Source organism: Pholis gunnellus (assembly GCF_910591455.1).
Source record: "Pholis gunnellus genome assembly, chromosome: 10".
NCBI lineage: Eukaryota > Metazoa > Chordata > Actinopteri > Perciformes > Pholidae > Pholis > Pholis gunnellus.
Genome location: NC_136537.1, coordinates 7,051,403 through 7,066,988, shown reverse-complemented (window position 1 = coordinate 7,066,988; position 15,586 = coordinate 7,051,403). Strand labels below are relative to the sequence as shown.

The 15,586-nt window shown below is 48.8% G+C and overlaps 1 protein-coding gene across 1 annotated transcript in view; it reads left to right on the top strand.

The window, feature by feature from the left end:
- The window catches only part of gpc3 (glypican 3), a gene marked incomplete at its 5' end in the record, with an annotated part of 96,142 nt that extends 81,652 nt beyond the window's left edge, over positions 1-14,490 (top strand). Inside the window, 2 exons of the mRNA XM_079167115.1 lie at positions 818-1,016; positions 12,041-14,490. Of these exons, the coding sequence (XP_079023241.1) occupies positions 818-1,016; positions 12,041-12,216 (375 nt within the window). The 3' untranslated portion in view covers positions 12,217-14,490. The remainder of the gene's footprint in view (positions 1-817; positions 1,017-12,040) is intronic.
- Between the last annotated feature and the right edge of the window lie 1,096 nt (positions 14,491-15,586).

The window sequence follows — 15,586 nt, the reverse complement described above, 5'->3', positions numbered from 1 at the left end:
GCTTCTGTAAACCCCCGTGGGAAAATATCCCAGTTGAACAACAACTGCTTTTACAGCCCAGAGGCCAAACTGGAATACGATTCTGTGGCAAATTATATCAGATTTCTTTGTTTTAGCGCTTGTGTTATATGTTTCATAGCCGACATCATATTATTATGTTGTTTTGTTGTTTTTTTCAGCATTGTTTAATCTGTTGCTTGATTTATTATCTTGTCTGCATCTTTTTCTGCTCCCCTCTTGAAAAAGAGGTTTCCAATCCAATGAAATAAGTCTGAATATTACAAACATTGCTCTTCATCTTTCATCCTTCCCTCTCATTTTTAGCTCTCGAGGTCTTTTATGTCCACTAGGACAGAGCGTGTTATGCGGTGTTATTGTGTCCCTGTTGCCCTGAGACAACCACTCAAGACAAAGACGTTTGCCAGGAACAACACGGTCGCACCAGTCCGCTTGCCCCACTGTTTCTTTTTCTACCAGTAAATTACATGGAGACACGGCCACAACCCCTTTGACTGAATCACGTTTGGACAGAAATAACACAACTGGCACCGATAACAAAACTCCTTTCCTGCCTGGTGAATGTAATTAGGGTTTGGTAAATACCAACGCTTTTAGATCTCACCGAGTTCTTGTCAGGAATTTCCCCTCGAACTGTTCTAATCATACAGCACACGCTCCCATCAAGAGACAGCCCTTATTTATTTTAACAGCTCTGTTAAACCATTAATGCACAGGCACATTCCGGCCACAGAGTGATTCGTGAAGAGGGCGTTTTTTAACACAATTACCTTTTAACCTCTTCCTGTTTGTCCCACAGTTGCTGCGGCTGGTGACCGTGTCTGAGAAGCGCTGGAGAGCCCGGTCGCGTGGAGGCGGAGGCGGAGGCGGAGCGGACACGTGGAACGATGGGGGGGAGGAGGGATTCGAGAGCGGTGATTGCGACGACGAAGATGAGTGCACCGGAGTGTCAGGGCTGGGCCCGCCGCCGAGACGCAAGCGGCTACGCATCTTTGCAGGTGAGACACAAACTGGACCTGAAAACGTACTCTCACTACAAATGAGCTGCCGCATCCACATCGATTACTTCAAATGAAAGAATGTTGGGGACAAGCTTTCAAGTTATTCAGGCTGCTAACCGGATTAGAGCTTTTTACTTCAGAACTGGTAATTGCATGAATAGGCTTGGCTCGGTGCGCGGTCCCAAACACAGGCAGAGAGGCGTTTACATGACTACTGTACATGTTGACACCACCGTGACACTATGCAGCGGGAGACGTGAGACTTCCTCAGGTAGCCGCCTCACCCCGACCTCTCGACCTCCCCCGCCGCCGATCCCTCGGACGCGTCAGACGCGCTCTCCTGAAAGCCAAACAAAGAACAAGTGGAGCTACAAACCGTCGGGAGAAAAGAAACCAAACAGAGAGCGAGGGAGAAAACAGCCAGGCAGCGGGAACAAGGGGGTTTCGATACGCCGACACAAAGCCGGCGCAGCTGAGCAAACACGGCGGAGGGAGTTGTCCTTCTTGTCGGGGATGTTGTGGCAGAGATTTGGGTTCGCCGGGCAGGGAGCGAGAGCAGGAACCCGGGGTTAACGCAGGAATCCTGCAAGGGCCATCGCTTCCAGCAGGCCGGGCCGTGAGAGTCTGATGCCCTCTCTTCCACGCTCCTGTTAGCCTGACTATACAGTTCTGCTTCCATACACACAGTCATTAAACTGTCTCCTCTGGCAGCTGAAGGTTGACACAGCGGGAAATTAAAGCACCCTTTAGAGTCCGACCCCCATCTTTTAGTGTGTGTGAGTGAGTGAGTCCGCAGGCACATACACGCCCGTTTGTACACGAGCCAGTAATGTTTGCAGACCTTGGAGCGTCTCCGCTCTCTGGCAGACACACAGATAGCCGCTGATAGCACCGTGAAGATCCGGCAAACCGCTGACCTAGCTCGGCCGCTCCGCCCATTTTGGTCAAACAGGGGACCGTGCGGGGTGGGGGTTCAAAGGTCAACCTGCAGAGCATGAGGCCTAATGGGCCGCCTGTCTGTGCTCCGCCGCTCTGAGATGGACGAGGCAGATCTGGTTTCACAAAGCCGGGAGCGGAGCGACGGCGTGGCGTGCACACACGCACACAAGAACCAGGGGGGGGGGGTGACAGAAGTCACAACAACAAGGTGCGGACAGGATGGAGGCCGGGCCGAGGGCCCCACGCAGCGAGGCTGTCAACCTGCTGACCACACAGAGGATGTTTTCCCAACGCGCGTAGTGATTGATCTGTCCTCGCTCATTCTCCACACAGATTCCATAACCTTCTGATCACTAATGCTGCTCACCCACAACACACACACACACACACACACACACACACACACACACACACACACACACACACTCTTCCCCTCCCGACCAATCAAACCACACGCCGCACATTCCCCAGAGCATTCCAGGCCAGGGCAGCTATTCCAGGACAGGGTGGCCCCCACATCACCCTCACCCCTCCAAAGCCAGACTTACAGCCAGACCCTGGTATGGTTACAGCTCACACACTAGACAGATCAGTCGCTGACCTCTCTGGTGTCAGCTGATTCAATTGATCAATCAGTTCAATTATTCAAATAAATTAAATGTAACAAAAAAGGGATAAGAACCGCTTTAATTTCCAAATCATTTAAGGCTAACACCTTGAATAGAAGTGGTGTGAGATGTGTAGTATTCTGGTGTGAGGTCTTACAGAACACCATCACACCAGCTATAATCAATTACAACTTCACACATGTGATAGGGTAATAAAAAAAACACATGGTAACACCATGTTCTATGGAGAAACGTAGGGAGACTGTGACTCAAGAAGGGAAGAGACATAACGTCAGCTATCTGACGATTATTCATTATCTAGCTGAAGTCGGCTAACATTAGCCCCCAAAAGCTACCAACAGCACCTATGAGGGAGTTGAATTGAACAAGGGTTTGTTTCAAGTTTAATTCTTTCAAAAGTCACATGTTTCTAACTCTGGATGTGTTTTCGGAGTGTTTATCTATCATTTATGTATGTCTATGAAAAATATCTCTTAGATTCAGACAAACGAAATCATAAAGTATGAAAAAAAAAATGTGGTTTGCCAATATAATCCCACAAATATGTATAACAGCATACGGGTTTGTCTGTGTGTAGTTTTAGTTTTTTAATCCTGTAATCTGTGAAAGCGTATGACGAGGTCAGACGCTCACGATGAGGGCTCACCTGTGTCTGTGCTTTCATGCACACCTGGTCTCTGCCTCTGTGGGCAAACAAAGAACCGCCATTAAATCCGCTCTGCGCCCCCTCACACTTCACTGCCCTTGTGACTTCAAATTTGTACTGCAACGTTTTCAGAATACTGAGGCATTTACTGTATAAAGTCTTTAAGTTTATTGACTCAAGTTAGTTCTTGGAACAACATGATTCTCATTGAGAAAACGTGGGAATAATCCGCAGAAATGTTTAGTCTTTTTTTTGACCACTCAATTCTAAAGCACTTTTAAAGAGTCTAACGCTAACCGCTAGACTAAATAACTTGTTAAAATGGGGTTTTCATGCCGTTTGGAAACATTCAGGAGTCTGAAAGCCAACAGTCGGCGGGCTCTGCCACGGCCCAGCAGCCCCGAGCTCTGCCTTGTGTGTTTCCTCGCTGAGCCTTTTTGCTGTGTGCTGTACCTCGCCGTGCTCAGCAGGAGCCGCGTTGAATGGGCCTCTTGTTATGTCCCTGCTCTCAGACGTTCGGTCACTCGAAGTTAAGGCCGTACTTTTTAGGACGCTCTGCAGCGTTTTTTTATCAGCGCCAGGGGTTAGCAAAATACAACGTGGAAATATCCCTGTAATGTGAAACACGCGGCTGACGACGAGAGGCCGGGCTTACCTTTCAGGTCTGCTACGAATTTTTTTATTTTTTTTTGCTGCTGGAACAAAGGAGCGAGTAAAAGAAAGAAGGAGGCGATGAAAGAATGCGAGGAAAGTAGAGAAAGAGACAAAAACACCTTTGATAACTCTTAACGGTTGATACACTGGGAAACCTAAACATTCCTGACTGCGTATGTGGGTCCAATTGACGGCCGTACGTGCTGCCAATACCAGAACCTGGTATGTTAATTAACTGCAGCTGTGACCTTCGCACTCTCGGCACCTGATAGGTGAGTCACACGGCGCCGGTCCTCCGCACTAGTGTTTGCCACATGTCTTCATCAAAAAAAAGAAAAAACAATCAGCCGTAATCCGGACACTGTTGACATTAGCTCTGGATGCATCCACCATGTAAACTGTCCCCTCCTCTTCTTAAGCTCCATATAGTTTCATACAGCTGATTAACTGAGCAACTGCTTCCAGTTACACAGCTGTCCACATGTGGTTGCCAGGTAAGAGGGCATGCGTCCCACAGGCTTGCGTGAGACAGAAGGAAACGGGCCCAGACGATGCAGATGTGCGCGGAGGAGTGCAGGTGTTTGGGCGGAGGAGGAATCTGGGCGCCCACATGGCCCGAGTCCTCGATGGAAAAACATGCAGACTTCACTAAAAAAAAAGTATCAGTGTTTGAGGCCCACCTCCATCAGGAGTGAATGATCTTCCAAAATATATGGAATAAAAGGCTGTGGAGTCAGTTGTTTCATCTTAAATGCGGACAGACTGTGTTTCTACGCTGTGCCTCAGCACAGCCTCACAGAGTGGCCATTGAGCCGGAGACTCACTGTTGTTATTTCATGCCAATGGAAATGATCAACCAGAAGCATAAATTATCAAACTCTTTTAAAGGCTTTGGTTGCGATAACGTGCACTGATTTTACTAAATGTGTTTCTGCAACCAGCGAGCTCGAGCATTTCTACGAAACGGCGCAATTATGATTTATTTTTCCCTGAGAAATGAAAGAGAAAGATAAAAGAACAGATGTTGTTGCTCAGTCTGACGAGAGAGAGATTTGGGGGGGAAAAATGCGGACTGCTCTCATCCTTGGCCGACAAAATAATCATTCCGTAGCCAACTCAAATCTGTTTATCTTTCAGAAGATTAACGGTGAACTTCGAGTATCGCCTGTTTTCCAAAATTGAAATGTATGATATTTCTGGCGAAGGCTCTGAATTGATGAAACCGTCAAAGCCAGGAGGGCAGAGGAGGTGTTGAAAGGTTGACGGGTGGGGTTGGTGGAGAGCCCGATCATGTGCAACACACTGGACGTGTTCAGACCGAGTGTTCGCTACCTCCGTCCCTCCAAGAGCTTATAAACAACCTCTGTAAATTCAGCCAATCCTCCTTCTTCCCCACCTCCTCCACGCCCCTCACAAAAATAATGAAGCTCGCCACCATCTGTGTCAACAGGCTTGGCCAGTAAGAGCTGTAGTCTCTCACCGGAGCCGGCCAAAAGGCCCTGTGTGTACCCGGGTATTGGGGCTGAGTGGGGTGGCAGTGGAGGGCAAGATGGGAGAGGAGAGGAGAGGAGAGGAGAGGAGAGGAGAGGAGAGGAGAGGAGAGGAGAGGAGAGGAGAGGGGAGGGAGACACAGGGATGAAGTTACCCTCTTATTGGGCCCTTGTTGGTCTTCCGCCACGGAGCTTTCTCAAATCAATCCGGGGATAAAACCCCTAAGATTAGCCAGAAGGCAGGAAGAAGAGCCCTGGTTTTAATTTCTGTGGATACAAGCGCACAGAGCCGACCGGGTTCTCATCATCTGCGCGAGTGATTCGTTTTGTAGGCCTGCGCATTTCCCCCCTTGTTTGTGTGTGCCTCTCGGAAAAAGCGTTTGTTTGCTCAAGCGCTTTATTTACATTCACAGGCACTTTTTGGACACACTAAATTGATTCCAGGCCCCGGTCCTGGGTCGTGTCCATCAGCCCGGCCACAGTCCACAAACACTCTGCATACAGCGGGGCCATTCTCGAGGCCCGCGGGCCCCGCCGCTCGTCCGCCGCAGCGACACGCAGCAGCCATTTTGTGGGAACATCTTAAAAACCTGGTTGAGGGTTAGGGTTGGTTTCACATCAACCCTCCGCTTTCTTTCACCTGCTTTCTCCTAAAGTTTCCCTCCAAACCGTCTTTTCATTCTCCCGGTGGCCTCGCTCTCACTCTTGTTTTTCCAGCCCATTCTTGAAAGTAACTCAACGATGCAGTGAACATCGCGGGAGTCCCGCTGTGAGCTGCCGGAGGAAACCGCAGGCTGACCACTAAACGGGACTCGTAGATAGTGAAACTGCTCCACGGGCGCTCGCTGTGTGTGCAGCCGGGGCCGGCCAAATTGTCACTCTGGGCTGTGTTTCTGGTCTGCCGCTCCGCGACAGGAATGTGGGGAGACTTCTTGCATGTTTGTTGGCAGGGACATTTGCACAACAAACACGCGTCTCCAATCTGCCAGCCACATTTCCGTCACCGGACCGACTGCTGGAACCACAGTTGAGAATGTAAACGAATCTTGTGTGGGATGTCAGCTTCCCTCAGTTTAACAAGATAAAGTTAGTATCCGAAGAATGCGTCCGTCAGAGGCTCCCTGACCAGGATGTCCCCCCCGGGCCAAACTCCGACGCTGACCTCTCTCTCTTCTCTATCTCTCTGATAAGAACCGCCATTGTTCCGTCTCTCCAGAAACACCCGTAACCGGCGCTCCCTGACAACCTCTGACCCTCCGTCAGCACCGACCCCATGAGCTGCCGGAGGTTACAGGCCTTCTCTGTACGCCGCGGAGCTTCCCACCCTGAGCGAGCCCCCTTTGCCCTCAGCACAGAATCAACTCTTTGTATGTTTGATTTGTTATGTTGGGTTTTCGTTCGACCCCATCTCACTCGCTCGCACACTTTTCCACCCTTCACAGAGGCCCTCCGCTGCGAAGGAGCCCTCGGTCAGAATTTACGTCTCCTATGTTTCAAGCTGAGCTCCTTCCCTTTCTCCTCTCAACGATCATATTAGATGTTACTGGAAGTGGAGCCTATAAATACTTTGGAGTAATTCTAATTTGGACGGCGCAGGGAGAGGCCAACGGGTGCAGCGTGCCGGTCATCCCCTCACTGCCTTCACTGGCCATGTTAATTAATAGGTGTTGACTTGTGTTTGTCCCACAAAGCCACAATTTCGAAAGTGTCTGAGAGGTTTGGTTTCCTCCTTCTGACAGCTGGGTGTATTCCTTTGTTACTGTGAGTGAACCCATACATTCAGCACGCCGTTATGAGTTTCTTAGCTTTGGACTCACCGCGGCATTTCAATGTCCTCATTCTGTTTCCTGTTTTGCTAAACTCCCTTTAGTCTCCTAACCCCATTTAATCACTTCTGATCTCACCTTTTTCTTTTTTACTTTTTAGAACTCCATTGTGTGTCCGCTTGTGTCCTCAGTCCTCCTTGGCATCAAGTCTCCCCGTCTTACTCTCTTGCCCTCTGTGTGGGAGGGTTCCTCAGCCTAGAATAACAGTGAGTATTGTGGAGGTTGGGAGGCCAGAGCAGCTCAGAGAGCCGCTGCACAGGCCCGGGGCAGGGCCTCCTCTAGGCGTCCCCGTTTATCTTGGCCCGGCATTCCCAGCCTCTCCGAGCGCCCCTGTGGTCGACCTGTGGGTGTGGAGGCAGACGGTCACATTCCCGCCAGCCCAAGGACAGAAGCATCCTGCGCCGCTCCCTCTGTTCCCTTCTGGGGCTCTCAATCGGCAAGACGTCCTCGGACAAACGGTCACGGAGGTTACAGAATGTGACCAGCAAGCCAATAATCACATGTCAGCTCATTATCTGTTACCCTCTACAAGACCCAATCAATCAGTCCTGCTGCCCCTATCATGTTTTCACAGGACCATTGTCTTCTTTGCAGAGGCGGCTCCTGACAAAAGATTACACACACACACACACACACACACACACGCATGCCAGCCCCTCCACCGCTAAATTTGCTGAGTGTAATATTTAAGGGAATAGTTTGCTCTGCAGAGATGAGACGAGTGATAAAATATTTGCTTTACCTCGGAAACCATAATATCTTATAAGCTGTCGAATCTCTCAAACCTAGATCAAATTTGACCAGCTTTAGGTGTGTTATGTGCACACATCGTCTGCCAATGTAGCGGCAATCTAAACCATCTCTCCCGTTTCATAAGAAGCACCTGTGTTTGGAGACTTAACATTCCACATACTTATCTGACCGAAAAAAAGACCTTTGTGCAGAGCACACATGTACTGAATAAACTGTACTGGACCGTGAAGGAACACACTCGCCAGCGGGGTTATAATAATGTGTCAACTGGCTACCGATGTGCACCCACTTTTAAAGCAATTAAGCTGCACTTAAGAAACGTGTACTGAGAATGCGAGACAGCGCAAATTAAGCGTTTCCTTTGCTTTTCTGTATCACGCAATCATCACCTGTAGTTGCGGGCGTGTCTTTCCACTCGCTGTTGCAATTTTTGTACATAGTTTGCTTGTTGTGACAACTGCAAACAAAACGACGAGCCTCAGGCACCGAGCACTGTTGAAAACAAAACTCCAGACTCTCTCAACCCCCGCCTCCCTCTTTCCCCTGTTCTCCTCTGCACAAAGCCACACACACATACATATATACACACGCATGCACACACACTCCAGCCACTGGTTGACCTGTTAGAGGGATCCAAACAAACATCCGCTCCCACTGAAAACCGCAGTCTGGATTTATTTGTCTGTTCTCCTGAGGAATGGTCGCTTAAGAAAACATAAATTCTGACCGCGTTCCCAGCTGTGACAGAAGCACAAGGTAGTTATGACGGGCCCTAGTGTACGCTGTTATGACGGGCCCTAGTGTACGCTGTTATGACGGGCCCTAGTGTACGCTGTTATGACACAAGAAACTAAGAAACGATTCATTTAATTGAATAGAGTTTTGTTAGCGTTTATTTTTTTCCATAGTTTATGTAGAATAAGCATATCATTTTGTTATAGATTTCTATAAAAGTATAGAGCAAATGGCACCACTGGAATGTAACGTGAATTATTTCTTGAACACACATACTCCCGAGGTGCCAATGACTATCACTCGCACTAGCCTTCGCTGCCAATACAGTACTGTAGGGCCGGCTCCCTCTGTGGGCCCCCCTCCCGCCCACACCCTCACCCCACGGGCCCCAGTGCGACCGTACTGCCTGCGCTGTCTATATTTACACCCCTGGTGACTGACCTACCTGCTCATTCTTAGACCGGAGCCTTAGTGCACCCGATCAATGGGTGGACTGTTGACCTCTCCCTTGGGTCGTAACTCGAGCTCATGGGGGCCACAATAACGCTAGCAGGGGGAACGCTAGCAAGGTGGCGTCTTTTGAGGAGCGACAGTCTCAAAATGGGCGAGCAGGAGGACGGCCCGGCTCCGCTGAAAGCCACAAGGGCCCCGCGTTGGTCCCATTAATCACAGTCGGGATTGTGGCTCTATTTTTAGCCCGGGAGTTATCCATCTATGCGCCTAATCGTCCCCCGCCTGTCCGCTGTCCCGGGCTCCTCCTTAAAAGGCCCCGAAAAGGGAAAGAGAAAAAGAAGCTACTTCTGTCTGCCTGTTTGACTCTCTTTCGTGCTCACTGTCTCTGCTACAGACACAGGTGTTCATCACTAATGATACCAGGATATTATTAGTCCCAGGGCTGTGCAGGAGTGTAGGGGATCTAAGTTTGCATAGTGTTCAGTCCCTGTTGGGTTGTTTTTAAAGCCTGCAGAACAAGGCCCCTCTGTGGTGCTGCTCATGTCGAAGTGTTTAAACTAGCAAGAGAGACCCCACTCCCCCCGGTTTGAGTGATTTTTTTTTCACTCACATTATTGCCGCTGTAAAGCACACCAACACAATGCTCTTCCACTTAGTCTCCCGCTTTTTGACAAACACACACAGAGACGGGCACCCCACTCCATCACCCGCACACAAACACACAAATGCAGACGTGCATGCCCCCCCCCCCCCCCCCCCCCCCACCCTCCATCTTATCCGCAGTGTATATAAAAGCTGTATCGAATTGCACCTTGAGCTTAATTGGCTCGGCAGTACAGTGCGCCGCTGTCGACAGTGACAAATCGTTCTTTCAGAGCCCCGAAGAATGTCTGCCGACTGCCATGTCAGAGGACACAGGAGGAGGAAAAAAAGGAAAGTTAATTGTCCCCTGGCCGCTGTTCAAATGATGTCGTAGCCGCGAAGAAATTCACAGGAGGTGCCGTTTGGAGCTTTTTTTCTGCGCTTTGTTTATTTGCCTCCTTCCTCTGTTTTAAGATGGCTCCCTGGCAGCTTAGGGGCCCGTGGCCACCGGGGGACTCGGGAGGAAGGGCCCCGTTCTCTGTGTTTCTACTCAAGGAGAGAGCAGGCCTGAAATCTTTAGTCGGAATCCTGGCCGCTCCCTCTGATCCCGCAGAGTGCTTCGGATCGTCCACTTCCTCCCACTGGATCGCTCCCACTCGGGAGCACACAGATCAGATGACTTATTCAATTTGGAGCTATCTGTTATTTCAGGAGCTCAGATGGGACTGTGTGTGTGTGTGTGTGTGTGTGTGTGTGTGTGTGTGTGTGTGTGTGTGTGTGTGTGTGTGTGTGTGTGTGTGTGTGTGTGTGTGTGTGTGTGTGTGTGTGTGTGTGTGTGTGTGTGTGTGTGTGTGAGAGAAAGTGGGCAAATGTGCCACCAAGACGTGTGTGTGAGGGAGAGGTATGTCAGAAATGCACCAACGTGTGTGTGTGTGTGTATGTGTGTGTGTGCTTGTGCGCTATGCGTCTGGCTTGACAGGGGCTCATAGCTGGCGTTCCTACCCATAGAGCTGCTTTATTACTGATATCCTCCTGCCCTCCCTCATATTACTCAGCCTTCTTATTTCAGTCTCCCTCACAGCTTTCTGCCAGGCGAAGCAGCACAGAATATGTCACACACACACACACACACACACACACACACACACAGAGGGAGGAAGAGCTCTGCTCAGCGTCGGTAGGAGAAACAGCTGTGGATGCAGAGCAGCGAGACATCAGCAAGTGGGAGCGGAGCAGCAGGTGACCGCAAAGTCACTGCAGTGTGCAGAACAGATGGAGAAGAAGGGAGGAAAAACAGTGAAGTACGGGAGTGACTGAGGAGTAATTCACTTTTTTTCAGACTTTCATTTATCCAACCAAGGATCTCTGTGGCGCTCTGCTTCACATCCACACAGTGAAAGACACCTGGGCGTCTCCCAGTCTACCGCTAACTGAAAGCCGTCATTGCAGCAACATTTGTTAAGTGCCTCTACGGTCGTTGTGGAGGGAGAGGTGAAAGTTGAGGGCGGTGGGCTGGTTGCAGCCGATGACATCACCTGTGTGAAGCAAAAGCGTTCGCCGCAAATACTATTCTTTTAAAATGCAGAACAGCGTTGACCCTCGCAGGGCAGAAAGACGTAACCTAGCTGGTCACAGTGTGGCCTGTGGCTGATATCGTCGGTCACATGACCCTGGTTTGTCTCTGGAGTATCTCCCTCCACACGGATATAAATCCCTCCCTGGTGCCGACAACATACCTTCACTAGTAAAAGTGGGGTGTCCTCATTCCCTTTACCCACTTTCAAATTCCAAACGGAACAACGCAGTATTGTAGGTTTTCTATTTTGCGACCCATTTAATAAAACAACTAAGTTTCCTTTAATGAAGTTGTATCAAAGACGAGACACACGGCAGTCGAAATGATTGCGTGTTTCAGATTCTGAGACATGACCTCACTCAGCCTCTGTGGTTTTTAATTTTCATTTCTTGTTTTCAGCATCTCACCACTTAAATCCACATTTCAACACTCACTCTGGGTGAAATATGCGTCTGTGTGATTTCTGCATGTGTCTGCAACAATAACATGCGACATCTGGTTCTATGCGCAGCTCGGAGTTTTCTCGTTCTCCGAGTGTAACATTGTTATTACAGCTGTGTGAGACATCATGCGAAAGGAGGACAGGCGCACCGCACATGTTTTTCAGCTCCTGTGACAGTGTTTGTTCTAATTGTCTCCGCGCCTGTTTTTTTTTCCCCCCCCTGCCTCGCTCATATTTTTCATTCTTTGTCTCCTCTCCGCTGTCTCCCGTCCGTCTCCGTCGGCCTCCCCTCTCAGACCTGGCCGATAACCTGGCGATGGACGACTTCATCTTCCAGGAGCAGCTGCTGACCCCTCGCCTGGCCACGGCCGGGGCCGGCGGCGCCTCCTCACCTGCTGCTCCGCTGTGGAGAAGCCGCCTGATCCCGACGCTCCCCGTGGCGCTCGCTCTGCTCCTGCTTCGCCCCCACTGACCGGTGCATTCTCACACTCTCTCTCCCCCCTAGGATTCAACACCAACTCTCTGGACCTGGTTGGGGGTATTTTTTGATTACGGTTGCCGGTATAAATTTCAGTGGCTCATCAAAGGGAGCGTCAAACAATAAGTGCTACATTTCTCTTCATCTGTCTCAGCAAGAACCTGTTTTGTTTCATTCAAAATCACTGTCGGTCCTCAACAACACCCGTTAAAGCCCACCAGATAAACCCACGGCGTCGTGTAAATAACAAACTTGACCTCCGGTCCACTCCCACTTCGACTTTTTGTGCCCTCTTGCCTCGCCTCCTCCCTGCTCTCGTACTGACTTCCGTGTGAAGACGGAGTTGACGGGTGGCCTCGCCATGACACGGCTGTGTCATGGACCTGCGAGTGAGGAGCTCCTTGGAGAGCAGACACGCAACAGACCCTTTTTGTAAAAATGCTCCCGGTCTGCAACGCGTTATTGCCCCACAGAACCAAGTTGGAAGAGGAAGAAAAAAACTTTTGCTACTCTCATCCGTGGCAGTGACTGATCTGCTGCCAGGCCTGAGCTCCAGCTGGGGAGTTGTTGTGAACTCCTTGTCCCCAGAGGCTGAGGTGAAACCCTTATTTAAACTTGCACTGTACCTTAAGATGCCCTGTTACTACTTAAAGCTGCGGTAGCCCCTTTATTTTTGGAGTTATTGGGCAAAAGAAATCCATTATAACCTTTCAGTATTTTGTTATTCGAGAGGTACGGCAGGGTAGGCAGGTTTCTGGAAAAGGCAAAAAAAGAATGCAAGAATAACAAAAATACAGAGCTAAGCCCCTCCCACCAGACGAGCACGTGCATGCGTACCGGTACGAGTACTAGTCATGCATTTAAACGTTATCGTGATTGGGATCCCAAGGCCGTTGTTGTCTTTGGGCCTGTGAAGACCTTTAAGATGGGTTTCAGAGTTGGAGCGAAAAGGATGCTAATAGTTTAGCCTTCTGCTAACCGTAGCTGTGAGGTAGGAGCAGAAGGATAAACTATCAGCAACATTCACTCAAGTCCGTCTTCCCTTTTTTTGGTTCGCTGTGCAGCGTAGGCAGTCGTTGCCAGTGCTGGAATAGCAACTTTTTTTTTGCAGGATATTCCACCGTTGACTCAGGTTTTCACCGTCTGAAGGGACGTGCACGTGCATCTGCATTAGTAGAGGAGCCAATAGGAACGCCCTCTCTCTGAAACGACTTGTGATTGGTCAAGGTTTCTTGCCACGCGCCCGATTTTTCTAAAGCCAGAAAACAGAGCCAGGGTCTAGTTTTCTCTCAGACCATATACAGATATTGAGCTGAAAGGTTATTATGTCATTTTTGCCAATGACACCAAAAATAAACTGCCTCCACCAGCTTTACCCCCCCCCCCCCCCCTTTATCTCTCATCGTTTGTGTCCTAGTGATAGCTAAATTATCTCAGACTGATTTCTTCAACTCAAGTGTTCACACTCCCACCCTCAGTGTTTGCTTTGTAACGCTGATGACTTTTTTTTTTTTTTAAAGTAAAGCCCTATAACAAAAACAAAAGATCATAAAAGCCCTAAATCTCCAAATCAGCCTGATGACTGTACAGATGTTTCTCTGGTGTTGCTATGTTTACAAAAGAAAATGTTTATTTGAAATATTGGCCTATTTCACAAGACTATGTGGGACACTGTGGTGCTTGTGGGCTGGACTGTGAAGCATCGCTGCGAAATGTTGAGCTTATTCTTTGGCACTGTGGGAACAGCGATGAGTAATGTGAAATATAAATGTGTGTAATTTACTGAGCTGGTTTGCATTTAGCTCACATATTCTCAAAGTCTGGCCTTTGTATTTAATTATGTAGGGGGCGGGGGGGGGGGGGGTGTTTGGAACAACACTACAACAATATCCGCCCGTCCACCGTTTAGGCGTCCTGAACAAAGCGCAGGTGTAACTGGGAACAACAGCGGTGGCTCTGTTCCGTTCAGGTGCGGTCCAGTCAGGGATCCAGCAGAACCCGGGGCCTGACGCTGGAACGACCTCAACAGAACGCAGCCTTCAGTCATGTGTTCTATGTCACACCTAGTCATGAAGACATGTTGAGGGTTGATCAAAGTGAATGTCCTGTTGTAAAATATGTAGATTTGATTTGTTTCAGTTAAATGCTGATGAGGGAACTACAATGTATAATAAACTAAACATGTTTTAGTGTTTTGTGATTTCTTGTGTTGAGGAAGGACACAAGGTTTTCCTTATTTCATGTGTTTTAACAGTCGGGATGGGAGACGTGGTGTTTTGACTCAGAATGTATTTGCCAGGAATGTTTTTCGGAGCCTGTAATCGTACAGTGATGGTGGACGTGTGTACTATTGTGCAGATTTGCTTTTGTCATAAAGACAGTCGTAACAAATATGATAATTCATAATAACGTGTTTCTTATGTCTACATTTATGTCGGAGGCAGTTTAAAAGAAAATATCCAGCCGAGCACATCAAATTTAAAGAGCAGCTTCACGTTAAAACTCCTGTAAACTGGTTTTAAATCTTAATATGAGATGAATCTCAATGTTAAATATTAAATTATAATAAAATAAAACTGGTATTTGTGACTAAACTAGCAACAATCAAAACAACATCCTTGGGTTTTTTGTTTTTAACAGAACAAAGCTAATCTGTAGAAGGTGCGGAAGGCAGATTCATTTTATTCAAACTACGTCCTGATTGGTGCACAGTAGTATGTGACTCCACCTTCCTCCAGAAAGAGACCCGCCCACTAGAAACCACAGACAAAAACATCACCCACAGAAATCTGTAATGTGAAATAACCAAAACTGTTATGACTTTGGGCAAAAACGTGTGTTGGTGAATCACTGGCGCAGAAAGAAGCTGAAAGAAAACATGCTTTCAGGACCTTTTTGGAGGGAAAGATTCCAACCCTCTTATTTATATATGTGGAGGATGACTACACCCATCATCACAGAAAGGTGCGAGCAGGTGTGGTCTGCTGTTCTTGTGACCGCTCCCAGCTGTGATGTAGCGTTGCACAGTCCCCGCGCTGCTGCCGCTTAATCAACGGCAGCCCAGGCGTGAACTATAAGCATTCAGTCTTTTCAGTCGTGTATCTTTCTCCTGGTCAAACACAGAGGATGTGAGGTCACGTTCTGTTGCAGCGACACAGGGATCGATGTCAGAAATAGTCCGGTCATCTTAACACATCACCGGTAAGTGTGCCTCACAATCAAAGAGCAGGGGATTCGTGCTAGACTTTGCACAGCTCTCAACAATCAGGAGGGGATCCGTTGTACAAACAACAGTTGCTAGTTTGTACACCAACAGCAGCCACGGTGCACCAGATTGAAATGCAGCATGTTTGGTGACTTCCCA